General features: G+C 40.7%; 1 protein-coding gene across 1 annotated transcript in view; it reads right to left on the bottom strand.

The window, feature by feature from the left end:
• Nucleotides 1-13597, bottom strand: part of COL11A1 (collagen, type XI, alpha 1) — a 362318-nt gene that overhangs the window by 224830 nt on the left and 123891 nt on the right. The window contains exons 6-9 of the mRNA XM_015416098.1: nt 10226-10351; nt 9490-9597; nt 6670-6927; nt 3023-3085 (exon numbers count right to left, since the gene is read on the bottom strand). Coding sequence (XP_015271584.1) covers nt 3023-3085; nt 6670-6927; nt 9490-9597; nt 10226-10351 — 555 coding nt within the window. The remainder of the gene's footprint in view (nt 1-3022; nt 3086-6669; nt 6928-9489; nt 9598-10225; nt 10352-13597) is intronic.

Below are 13597 nucleotides of genomic sequence, written 5' to 3'. Positions count from 1 at the left end.
GAAGCTAAGAGAGAAGTCATCTTTCCATTATATTCTATGGGGCCATAGAATACAATGGAAAGATCGCGCTGCCACTACGGCGCGAGTCCAGAGAGAAAGGGTTTAAACTTTAAACCCCTTCTCTCTTCGCTCCCCCCCCCAGCCCACCTTGCCAGGCTGGCTGGGGAAGGGAAGGGGAGGCTTTTGAAGATGCCTCCCCCCTTTTTTGCTTCTCCAGCCGGCCTGCCAAGGTGGGCTGGGGGGGGAAGTGAACTTTAAACCCCTTCTCGCTTCGCTTCCCCCCCAGCCTGCCTTGAAGCGAAGAGAGAAGGAGTTTAAAGTTTAAACCCCTTCTCTCTAGAGCTGCACCACAGCGGTGGCACGATCCTTCAATTGTATTCTATGGGGCCATAGAATACAATGGAAAGATCAAGTCACCCCTGCGGTGCCGCCCCTGTATTCTATGGGGCCACAGAATATAATGGAAAGAACGTGCTACTCTGGGGCGCTCCGGCAGGAAATGACCCCTGCCCCTTATCCCAGATGCATATTTTTCCCACTGCCTTTTCTTTTTTAACATGGGTGTGTGATCAGGACTCAAAATAAACAGCAGAGCAGTGCTTGTAGGAAGAATCACCCACCCCCACCCCCCCAAGTACACATGCACAGGAAAGCTTATACCTGGAATAAAATTTAGTTGGTCTTAAAGGTGGTCTTAAAGGACTCTCTCTCTTTCTTGTTGTCATGATCTGGGCTGTGCCACCAGAGGCCTACTAGGCCCAGGGAGCCTGGCTAGCAGTAGGTGAGGCTGGGCCTACAACTCCTAGAAGCCCCTGAGAGGTTTAGGAGCCAAAATTGACCAATTTGGAGTAAAAGATCTGGTGCAGCAGGAAAAGTTGTTCTTCTTCCCAGGGAACAGGGCCAGGAGAGGCTGCTGTGGGGAAGAGACGCTCATCCTGAAGGAAGGATGAGTAGTCTAGTGCCACCTGAAATAGTGAGCTAGGGACAGTATATATTTAGATGCTTTAGGGCATTTGATTTCTTTTCTTTTCACCCAATTACTATTATTATTCTGCACCTTGTTGTTTGACCTCCTATAAAATAAATTATTTTCATTGTTTCACTCTGACTGGTCCTCACACCTATTATTCGGCCAAAAGGGAGGACAGAGGGTCTTGGGAGGGTGCTCTGGGCCTCCTCAAGGGAGCCTAGAACCAGAGTGGTGGCAGCGTCAGGTGACACCCCACCTGAGCCGTGACACTTGTGCACTCTCTCTCTTTCCTCCCCCTCCCTCCCTCTCTCCAAATGAGGGAAGAGAGTAGGGTTCCCAAGTACTTACCGTGATCCGGCGGGGGAAACATACTTCCCGGCCGGACCATTACAGCAGTTATGAGAGCTAGACATTTTGTAGGACAACTTCAGTGCAAATTTCTCTCCTTATTATTGACAGCATGTTTCATGGTGGGCCTGTGACTGATCAGCTGTTTTAGTCCTGTCATCATATATAATGAACATAAATCTTTATCAGCATATTTTGCCCAAAGTGTGAGAGAGGCTTTCTTAAGCAACTGCAGCAATCTCACAGTTTTTCTGATGATAATTTTACCAGCCATTTGCTTTCCCAGATTTTTAGCTGGGTTAACAAGTATGGTTTGCATTATCTTCCACAGACTAGAGACAACCAGATTCCCACATAGGTGCATGTCTATTCTATCCTGGTAAGTCATCAATTAGTAACTGACAACAGTCATCTTATCCACTAGGTGTGTACACACAAAAAACTGGGGGGGGGGTTGGATTCAGGTATGTTGGACCCCACAAAAAATCCAGATGCCCCCCAACCCAAATTCCAATACCAGTATGGTATTTAGATACAGCTTTTTTCAGGAATCCCATTTTTTTTCTGGCTTCATTATACCCTATGGGATTATATTGTCAATGGGGAATCTATCCAGGGGTCTGGGGGACTGTTTTTTTGAGGCAGAGGCACCAAATTTTCAGCATAGCTTCTGCTGCCTCTCCTCAGAAGAACCCCCAGGTTTCAAAAATAGTGGGACAGGAGGTCCAATTATATAGGCCCCAAAAGAAGGTGCCCCATTCTCCATTGTTTTTGATGGGAGGGAAACAGCAAAAAAGCAAGGACTGATGTCAAATTAGAGAATCTCTGCAGCAGAAACTGAAGGTGGGGAGCATTTTTGCAAGCCCAGCAAAACCCAGTTCTCCACCACCTCCAATATCTACTGCAGAGACTCTCTGGTTTAACATCAGCCCTTTCTTTTTTTTGCTGTTTTTCTCCCATTGAAAACAATGGAAGATGGGGGCACCTTCTTTGTGGGCCTGTATAGTTGGACTCCCTGCTCCAATCTTTTTGAAACTTGGGTGGTTTTTTGAGAAGAGGCGCCTGCAGCTACACGGAAAAATTGGTGCTTCTACCTCAAAAACCAGCTCCCCAGGACCATAGGCTATAATGGAGCTGGAGGTATTTAAAAGTGTTGCAGTCTCTTTAAATGCATTTGTGAAGCTGCAGCTTCACCCCAAATGGCATTTAAAGGGACTGGGGTATTTTTAATGCTGTTTAACACTGTTTAACTGCAGCTATCCTGCTTTCCTGGATAATCCCAATATTTTTCAGGATTATCCGGGATGGGCTATGGTGGTCAGCCGAAAATACAGCCCTCTCTATATCTGGCTGAAAGAATAGTCGGAAAAATAGTGATAAGGTATTTTTTGGCTATTTTCCCAACTTGGATAGATCTGAATGCACACCCTAGTATCCACCAATACAAACCCAGTTTGACTTCTCGATATCTGCTGACCCGTAGCTTAATGTGTGAATGGACTTCACTGAAAAAAGAACTATGTCTGAAGCAACATAAGGTTATGTGAACTTTCTGTGAAGTTTGGTGTCTCATGGCTTCTCTTGGTGCAGCTCCCTTTTTCTTCACTGACACACCCAAGTTACCAATTCAGTCATCAAAAGATGGAGAACCATATGAGAAATGACCCCCAAAACTTTGCAACAGCTAGCCTCTAAAATACTCACAGGTTCTATCACAGCTGGCTCGCCCTTCTGTCCTTTTTCTCCATAAGCACCATGACCATTCACCTGCCAAGTCAACATACATTAGAAATTCAGTCAGGTCTAAAATCTGTTTTCCATCCATCTGGAGACAAATCAATATTTTGCAAGGAAAGAAAGTGGCTTGAAGGGCTACACATTTCTTTTTATCCAACAGTCAAATATATTTTGATGGTTAAAAAACCTGAAATAATTTATTTACCAAAGATGAATGTAAATCCTACAGATAGAATATTGCTTTCCATCTGCCTTCAGTTCTCAGGAACCCCCGCCCCTCTGTTTTCAATTGCAACGATAGGATATTAATTTCCATTTTGTATATCACTTCCCTCTGGATAGTCAGTAAAGATATTTCCCCAAGCTTACAGGGATTTTGTCCAAATGGCACAGCAGAATCAACATACACACCATAGTCCAAACCAGTGACTATAGCAGAGAGAGAGAGAATCTTTTTCAAGAAATATCTCTTTGCATACTGTTTAGTGCTACAATGGCTGGGAAAGCTGATGAAACACCTAGAGTCCATTTTTTCAGTTAAAAACATAAACCCTGAAAATTACTCTTCTAGGGGCCAAATTCAAACAACTGCACATTGGGCTAATTTCAATCAGTACAAACATATTCTGTTTGCCTAAGCTTATTGTTTATGCAAAGACATTTCTTCCATTTTGGTGCATGTATTTAATGTGAGACAATCATATGATCACAGTACCATGAGCATAAGCTGTTGGTATGTGTACAATGAACTGTGCATATGTACCACTTTGGTGGGAAGGTAACAGTGTTCTGTGCGCCTTGGTGTTTAGTCATGCCAGCCACATGACCACGGAAACGTCTTTGGACAGCGCTGGCTCTTCGGCTTTGAAACAGAGATGAGCACTGCAACCCTAGAGTCAGATTCGACTGGCTTTCGAGCAAGGGAACCTTTACCTTTACCTTTTTACCACTCATCATGTTCAATCTGCACAGCTTCCTGCCCATACATACATTCAACCCCTTAGATTTCACCTCTCTGATCTGGCTACATATCCATGATTGGCAAAAAGGCCCAGACTATGTCAGTGTAAACTGACCTGGTCCTTAACAACATTGTAAAATCAGGGATGAGCAATCAGCAGCACATGGGTTGGATGCAGCAATTTCATCTGAGCTGACCAAAAAAAAGGAAAGTATTCTGTGCACATACAGTAGGAAAAACAGGGAAATAACTCCCCCCAGCACTGTTTTGGCATGGGAAAATGTCTTGTGGAAGAAGGCAGGAGCCTTTCCTTCCCCCACAGTGGTGCTCAAAGCCCGTTTCATTTTTGAAAATCCATTTCCTGCAGCTCCTGTTTGTTAAAAACTTAGTTTGTTAAAAGCTTAGCTCCACAGATTATGCCAACTACATTACAACATCCAACCATCAATGAGGGGGTTGGATCATTCTGGACATGGAGACTGTAATCTATTTGGCCACCTTTAACTAAACTCAGCTTCAAGTGGCTACAAACATAACACAAGGCTACGGATGCTTCAAGTTGCTGGTTACAGTGGGTTTAAGCATACCTAGGTCAGAATGTCACAGGACTAATGCAGGAAAGAAAATGAAAAGTGAAATCTACTGTTCCCTCTTACATGGGATTCTGAATTAGGTTCAGTCAAGTTACTGGGAAAGAAATGAACCTAACAATTTGTTCACATACCCGCATCTGGACAATCACTAATTGAAGTTAGCTGAAGAGTTCCATTCTCAAATTTGACACACCATATGAGAGGAGGGAGGAAGGAAGGAGAGGAAGGAAGGGAGAGGCAGGTCCATGTTTGGTATGAACAAGGTTTGTTTTGTTTATGTTCTCTGAATTAAGCTTCAGCAAACCCTCCTTTTGGTTTTTTTGGTCCTCTGGTTGAATAGAAATCAGGAAATAATTGTGCCAGAATGGAGTGACTTTAAAATATATCTGGAAAAGAACTGGGATGTGAAACAAAACTTAATATGTTTAGATCAATATTAAGTCAAATGATGTTATCTTTAGATTGTAATGATAAGAAACTGATATTTTTGATGATATGAAGTAATCTGGAGCAGGGGTGGAAGCATTGTGGGAAGCCATTGGAGGGAGAGGAGGAACTGGGAATGGGGTAGACAATTGATAGAATGAAATGATTTTAATTTTACATGTTGTATTCCTGAGAAAATAAAAATTTGTTTACCAAAAAAAAAAGGAAATAATTGTGCCAAGACCCGTGACTGTGCTGGATGAGAGCTGCCTTCACTGCAGTATTACATTTTCATATGATTTTCAGAAGCCAACACTGACAAGTGAGGAATCTCACCTCTCTGATCTGGTTACAAATCCCTAAGCTTAGAGGAGAGTGATAAGAGTGTAGCCACAAGCTCTTTCGAAGTTGGAATCTTTTTAAAAAGACAGATACTCAGTTCAGTGTCTCATTCTGTACTTGTCACCAAACTTTCCAGAAATCCAGCTACAACTACAACTCTATGCATGCCAACCTTGATGAATGGGAAGAAGAGATTTAAACCAGACCATGTGTGATAGCACCGCTCTTGTCTCTGGGATTAAATGCACACAGAACTCAGGCATAATGCAAAAACATGGTTTATTTTAACTACGGTTAGTTTGTGAAACTGAGATTCAGTACACAGACAACCACTTAAATCCTCATTTGCTTTGACAAATACTCATTGCATTTCCTTCTCTCTCTTGCCTGGGATGGGGGTCGACAGAGAACAAACCATTAAGACATCACACAAAACCATATTTAAGACTAATTGTTTCATAAATTAAGTTCATTAATAAATTGGCATCAGACCCGGTTTGATGAAACCTAACTAGCCATCAGTAGTGGAGTTACCTGCACTCAGAAAAATCACAGCAATTATAGGTAAACCATAGTTACATGTGACATCTGAAATGAGATACTGAGATACTAGTTTACAATGTAAAATTCTAGGTCTTCAGTCCCAAGGGTCTTACCCAACCAATCCCTTGAAATGTCTGTTTCTTGTGTATGGATTTTAAATACCTTGAGACATAGGCACTATTGATTGACAATTGTACCCAGATAGCTAGGGGAATCTAGATAGTCATACTGAATCTAAGAATCTCTTTCTCCAGATTCACAGTTACGTTGATCTTTTCAGGCAGTCCTGTGCACAGCCAAGCATAGTTGACACTTTATGTCGAATTTGAAACACCATTATTACACTCGGTCAGCTAGCCCCTGGTGAACTGCCATACATGATTGATACCTTTATTTAGTTTGCTGAGTTACAAGTTAGGCCATACTAAATGAAGTTTAGCAAAATCCTTTCCATTACCTCTAGAGTTACAATATAAAGAGAGAGAAAATTCTGAATAGACTTTCATATCAAATCATTAACATTCACACAATTTCACTTTTGAAGCCACACAACTTTTTTTTAATGTATCCCTTTCTTCCCACATCTTCTTCTACTTGTGCAATAGAAAACAAATTGCATTAAAAAGCAACAGAAGGCTTCCTATTGCTGCTGTGACTCTAGCCCATAGAACATAGGAAACAAAAAGAGCTATAATCAGCTACTAACCATACAGCATATTTAAAGAATACCTTCAATGTGGCTAACTTACACTCGTTTCTGTGACATCAGTCTCTGCTGGAACACCAGGCCCAAACTCCTCATTAGTGGGATTTGTAGGCTTCTCTTCATAGTCTTTATATTCATAAAAATCATATTCGCCTAAATCTCCATCTACCAGAACTTCAGATTCACTGTGGTCTATTGTTCCTCTGCTTCCATACTCTCTTTCCTCGTTTTTTTTAGTCTCTGAATTATACTCCTCTCCCGTTAGGTATTCTTCAGTAAATACTTCTTCAACTGGATTTTGCTATTCACGTAAGCACCAAAGGTTGGGGAACAGGATGAATATGTGGATTACTGTTAGTAAAGCAACATAAACATTCAGTAGCTTTGAATGTTATGGTCGGTAAAATAACATGTCAGCACCAAAGCCTGGCATCTTTTAATTCTGAAATCCTGGGGAAACAGTTTTTCAGAAGTTTTAAAAGATCACCTAAGGCACATACAGAATGCACAATGAATTAAATGAATGCTTTTTCATGAATGTAAATTTGTTTTCATTTGCAAAATCAAGAAATGAAACTCTAGTGCTACTAAATTATGTAGATAACAGTGAAAATTCTCACCAATTCGCATTTCACTCATTGCATTTTGTTGCATGTGTTATTCACTAAGCACACTGGATAGCATAACATTTTAATTTTTATGCCACTTATATCAAGCTTTTATACTTGGTTTTACACTTTTTAATATCAATCATACAAATTAACTGGACACTACCAAGTTTAAGGGATTAATAATACTGCCTTATCTACTGTGTGTTAAAATTGCTTTAGCTGATATGATAAACATATCTCATGTCAATTAAGAAGAAGAAATAAGACAATTTCTTTTGTAAAGAATGAGATGGTATTTCATTACATTGTATTGTTTATACATGTCAATTGTTATCTTCTGGGAGGAAAGGTTTAACATTGATTTTATATATAATGTCCATATAAGATGATGAGTAAAATAACATTTGATGTTTCAATATTGCCTCTAGATTTTAATTTTTGACTTATGAAAACCATGTGAAGTCAAGCCTTCAGCTTTTAAGTACCAGAGTTATCACAGCAGCATTTTATCCTAGATGTACAAAAATATTTTTGGTGGAAATTGATTTCTGCTGCATTATGGGAATAGAGATGTTTTAGAGGAGAACAGTTATAGATCACATAGCATAATCTGCTGGAAATACCATCTCTGAGAGCCCATTGAAATGAATGGGAGTTGTACCAGAAGTACAACTGTGTTGTTAGAAAGAGGCTATTAGACATGGTAAAAGTGGGAGCTCTCCATTATCTTACCACCACATACTATAACTTACACAGAAAAGGAACACATGTTCAGAGCAGCTACCTCCAATGGTAAGAATGAGGAAGCCATGAGGGGGGAGCTCCATATGTGCACTTATGCACACACACAGAACTATGTATCAAAGCATCAGATTAGTCATGACGCGTATGCAATCACAGTATCTCCTTCCAAGTTCATACTTACATTGTAGTTCTGCAAACAGAACAAGATCTTGTACATCTTTTAAGTACTAGTATGTGACTGAAAAGAACATTTAAAGATAAACTTCACTTTTTACTATAAATTGAAACCTAGGGTAATTTGTGTGTGCATGAAAGGAATGATTTAAATGTAATCATCCTTTGTCGTTTCCCATTATCTGGCTGCAAAGTGCAAGCATTTACACAAGGAGTAAATCAGGCTCCAAAATAAATATACTTTCCACATAATGCAAAGCCATTGTTTGGATATCATGGCTTAAAAAGTGCACTCCACTATTTATGAAGCACACTCAGAAATGGTAGTTGGTTACATATACCAAAACTAAACAGATGTAAAAGTGGCAAACAGAGATTCATTTTCCAATAAATGTTCAAAGTGAGACGTATTTGAGACTCCAATCCATGTCAGTTGATATGCAGACATCCTGTAAGCGAGATCTGCATGTGAAAACTGCTTCTGTGCATGGATTCTACATGCACAGACCAGATATAGATGGGTGGTCATCTGTGTACTCATCCATGTTGTGCTACATATCCAAAAGCGAAGCTTCCAATGCAATCCCCATTCACTATGTGGTATGTATAGCATGTAGGTTTCTACCTAGATTGCAACAGGAACGCTTATCCCAACAACATTTGGATTGCGTGCACACAGTCATGCATGACTATATCTGGATTAGGGTCATCATTTGTCAAGGAAATGGTTAAAGGCACTGCCAGTAGGATGGGGGATAAACAGTACAATTCTAAGCAGAGTAACAACCTTCTAAACCCACTGACTTCAATGTTCACCGAAAGATATAACTATGCTTAGAATTGGACTGCAAGAGTACCATTCAAGACCACATCTCCCAAGAGATGCAGATTTCTTTTTATCCTCTGTCACCAATCATTCATAATATTCTTTCCCCTTAAATGAGGGACTGTGTCTAGCTAAGACCCTACTCAGTTTCAGTGTTGATTGAGGGTGAACACTTCCTTTTTCCTCAAGCCAGGGAAATCATAAATCTGCTGATTCAATAGCACTAAACCAATGCTGCATAACAAACTAAAATGTATACAATGGAATTTCTAGAGAACATATTTTTGCAATCTCTTTAAGACACTTCCGTAGTAAGAACTGAGAGGGCAGAGTCCAGATGTCACCACAAAACTGATTAACATATAGATAGAAACATACCACAAACCATTTGCTCCTTAGGGGCTCTCTTAAAACAAAAGAAGGGCAATTAATTACGGCATGGTAATAATTAATTATGGGCTAAGGTCTTTGAAATATCCTTGCCTGCATATTTTCCATTCCTCATTACCTCATTTGGTCCTGTCGTCTGACTAGGAGTCGCAGTCTGGTAGCCCTCTGAAGTCCCATAGTCAGTTTCAGCCACATTATATTCATGATATCCATCAACAATGTTGGCCTAATATGAAAGAGGAAATGCAACGTTAACCACAGAGGGGAAAAGGCAGACATCCAGGAGGAATTTCTGTTTAAATAGGTTATGGTATTAGCCAGAGTTGTATTCATCTACTGGGGGTTAGAGCTATTCATTTCTCATTATCAGAGATCTTCCAGGCTTGGTCAAGGAAAGATCTTGATTATTTCTCGGCTACCTTTACCCCTATTTTGCCTGTTGCTGTTGCTTGATAGCTTTTCTTCTTCTTAGATGAAAATGTTTCAGATTTTTTGAGTGTGAACTTTTGGGGGTTGTTCTTTGACTTAGCGGCCACTGTCCTCTTCTTCTTTGGGGCTTTGGATTTCTTTTTCTGAAAAAAGTGGTGAAAGATGGAATGGGAAAACATAAATAAATGAAAAGGAAAAAGCAGTAAGATGTGAAAGGAAGCAGAGTAAGAAAAAAAAAGAGCAAACTGCTGCCATTCTTCTGGTCTTCTCCTGCTGGATTAAAATGAGTCCCTGGGCAAACAGGAAAGGAAGAGTAGCAAAAGATTGATGAGCTTAATTGACATGAGACACTACACAACAAAACCACACCACATGACAGGTGACAGGGACGGACGGCACATAAAACACACACCAGATGTCATTACCTCCGTTTGTGCCACTGTCTCGTCGTATAGTGGGGGTCCTTCTGTTACAGTATCAGGCTCTTTATAATCTTTATAATCTGGATCCCCATAGTCATAGTCATATTCCATTAAATCTTCAGTTGTGTACTATATTGCAAAAGGAAAGATACCAAGCATTTCCTGGGTTAGTGGTAGCAAACTATATTAGCAGTCATGGAAAGCTTTTGCTTAACTTTTGCTTCTTTGGAAGAAAAAGTTAAGAGAAGAAAAGCATTGAACTTACATTAGTAAGATCTCCTTATTTTCCTTAAAACAATTACGTATATAAAAGATATAAACACAACCTTAATGAAAAAGCAAGATGTAGCTATGGAAAAGGGATCTTTTACAGCACTGAACAAATATATGATGTGGTTTAGAATTAAATACATATCCTGTACAGAACACTTATTATAGAAGCAAATATGTTTGAAGATTTTTCCTTTATGTTTCCTCAATGTTATCTATTAGCTAACAAGTTATATGACTTGTGCTTGAAAGCAAGACAATTAGAAAAATTACCTTCATTCCCACCAGCAACTCATCAAGGACTGATTCAAAGTAATGCTATAGATTATTTTGTATTTTTTTAAAAAAATAAAAAGCAAAATATAATACTTAAGGCTATTAACTAAGTATTTTTAAATTACACCTACCAAATGTAAAAAAATGTTTATATTGAATGGGTATCTCACTTTGCTTTTATTACTAATTATGACGTGCAAAAATCATTCAAGGAAATAAACAAAATCCTTAGACAAGTGAGGTTTCACAGACATCAGAATATGGCTCTTGTGCATGCATCAGTAGTATGTAAAATATGACTTCCTGGTGTGTTGATGGTAAATATCCCACATACATAAGTAAATTTCACGTGTCCAGATCACTTTTTTAAAATTCTGTTTAATGCAGAACGTTAACTGGCAGAGAAGTTTTGCTGTATGACTTCAGTCTGCAGGTTGGGTATTTCTTCAGATAATTCTACCTGCAGATAGAAATTAGCTGCTCGATAAAAGAGGTATAGCGTAGCACTTTTTCTCCATAGGACATGACTATACTACCTTAAATGCAGGGATACAGCCCCAAATGGCAGCCATATGTCAAATTATCCCCCTTTCCTATGCAACATTTAATGCAACTGTCATGATGATATGATGGGTTTTGCTATCTCTATCTGCAAAAACCATTGATGTGGAGGAGGAACAACCTTGTGCCATCGCGATATAAGGAATACTGAATGTTACAGAGCAAGAGGGGAAACCAAGCACATGACTGGTATTCAGTGGCAACCATATGTTTTAGATAACTGAACTTCCAGCTGTATATTAAATGCAGGAAGCTTTTTATGCAGGGGAGAGTTCCAAAATATAATCCCTCCCTTTTCAGTTTGCAGGGATATGGCTCAGAATGGCAAAGACATGTGCAAATAATTATGAGAGAAGCATAATGCCTGACAGGTAATCATGAATGATCTCAACAGCATGCTGCAATTTTTCTAGTGAGGGAAGGAGCTGCTACAGTCATGATATATATGCTATGATATATCCCAAGTTAAGCTACTCATATAAATTGTTTGCATTCATATTTACTTATGCAGGTGACTATAGGAACTTCAATACTTTCTTGTAGTCTAGCATTTGCATATTACATAGAACGGCTCTAGAGCATTTTAAAAAATCCCCATACCCAATGAAATAAAGATAATACAGAGCTATGTCAGTCAGCAACAGATGGCCATGAACAGTAAATAATTCAAAGTAGCATTACAGCTGGATGTTATTCCTATGAGCATGATCAGCTCTGGAACTTCCCAGATTTAAAAACTAGGGTTGACATAGAATCATAGAATCACAGAGTTGGAAGGGGCCATACAGGCCATCTAGTTCAGCCTGCTGATCAATGCAGGATCAGCCCAGAGCATCCCTGACAAGTGTTTGTCCAGCCACTGCTTAAAGACAGCCAGTGAGAGGGAGCTCACCACCTCCCTAGGCAGCTGATTCCACTGTTGAACAACTGTTACTGTAAAGACGTTTTTCTTAATATCCAGCCGGTACCATCCCACCCTTAATTTAAACCCAATGCTGCGAGTCCTATCCTCTGCTGCCAACAGGAACAGCTCCCTGTCCTCCGCTAAGTGGCAGCCCTTCAAATAATTAAAGAGAGCAATCATGCCCCCCCCCCAATCTCCTCTTCTCTAGACTAAACATTCCAAGTCCCTCAGCCTTTCCTCACAGGGCTTGGTCTCCAGGCCCCTGATCATCCTTGTTGTTCTCCTTTGTACCTGCTCCATTCTGTCCACATCCTTTTTTTGAAGTAAGACCCCTAGGACTGCACACAATACTCTAGGTGCAGCCTGACCAATGCAATGTACAACGGGACTACGACATCTTGTGATCTGGATGTTATGCTTCTGCTGATACACCCCAAGTTCGTGTTAGCTATTCATAGATCTGTGGGCATCCACTCCAGCTTGAGAAGTTTATGGACATTTGGGGGTGGGCCTGAGGAAGGTAGAGTTCTGTGAGGGAGGGACCTCAGTGGGATATAATGCCATTGAGTTCATTCTCCAGAGCAGCCATTTGCTCTAGGGGAACTGACATCTGTAGATTGGCTGTAATTCTGGGAGATCTCTAGGCACCATCTGGAGGTTGGCAACTCGACAGAGAACTCTGCTTCCTAAGCTATATCTTACTAGTAAGAAACTAAAACATTTAAAGAATCTGAAGGAAACTGGGGAAGTTTCTGAATCATCCAGTTACAAGCTATACTGCCATTAGTACTTTTGTACATTAGTAACTGAGCAGATAAGAACATAAGAGAAGCCATGTTGGATCAGGCCAGTGGCCCATCCAGTCCAACACTCTGTGTCACACATCAGCCAAAAATACCAGGTGCCCTCAGGAGGTCCGGTAGTGGGGCCAGAACACCAAAAGCCCTCCCACTGTCGTCCCCTCCAAACACCAAGAGTACAGAGCATCCCTTGCCCCAGACATAAGAACATAAGAGAAGACAATGCTGGATCAGGCCAATGGCCCCTCCAGTCCAACACTCTGTTACGCAGGGGCCATCAGGAGGTCCAGCAGTGGGGCCAGGACACCAGAAGCCTTCCCACTGTCCCCCCCCAATCACCAAGAATACAGAGCATCCCTTGCCCCAGACATAAGAACATAAGAGAAGCCAATGCTGGATCAGGCCAGTGGCCCATCCAGTCCAACACTCTGTGTCACACATCAGCCAAAGATACCAGATGCCATCAGGAGGTCCAGCAGTGGGGCCAGAACACCAGAAGCCCTCCCACTGTCCCCCCTCCCAGCACCAAGAATACAGAGCATCCCTTGCCCTAGACATAGGAAT

The sequence above is a fragment of the Gekko japonicus genome, unplaced genomic scaffold (genome assembly GCF_001447785.1).
Source record: "Gekko japonicus isolate JY-2015 unplaced genomic scaffold, Gekko_japonicus_V1.1 scaffold303, whole genome shotgun sequence".
NCBI classification, from domain to species: Eukaryota; Metazoa; Chordata; class Lepidosauria; order Squamata; family Gekkonidae; genus Gekko; species Gekko japonicus.
Note: the sequence above shows the minus strand (reverse complement) of the source record. Positions and strands in the feature narration are given on the sequence as shown.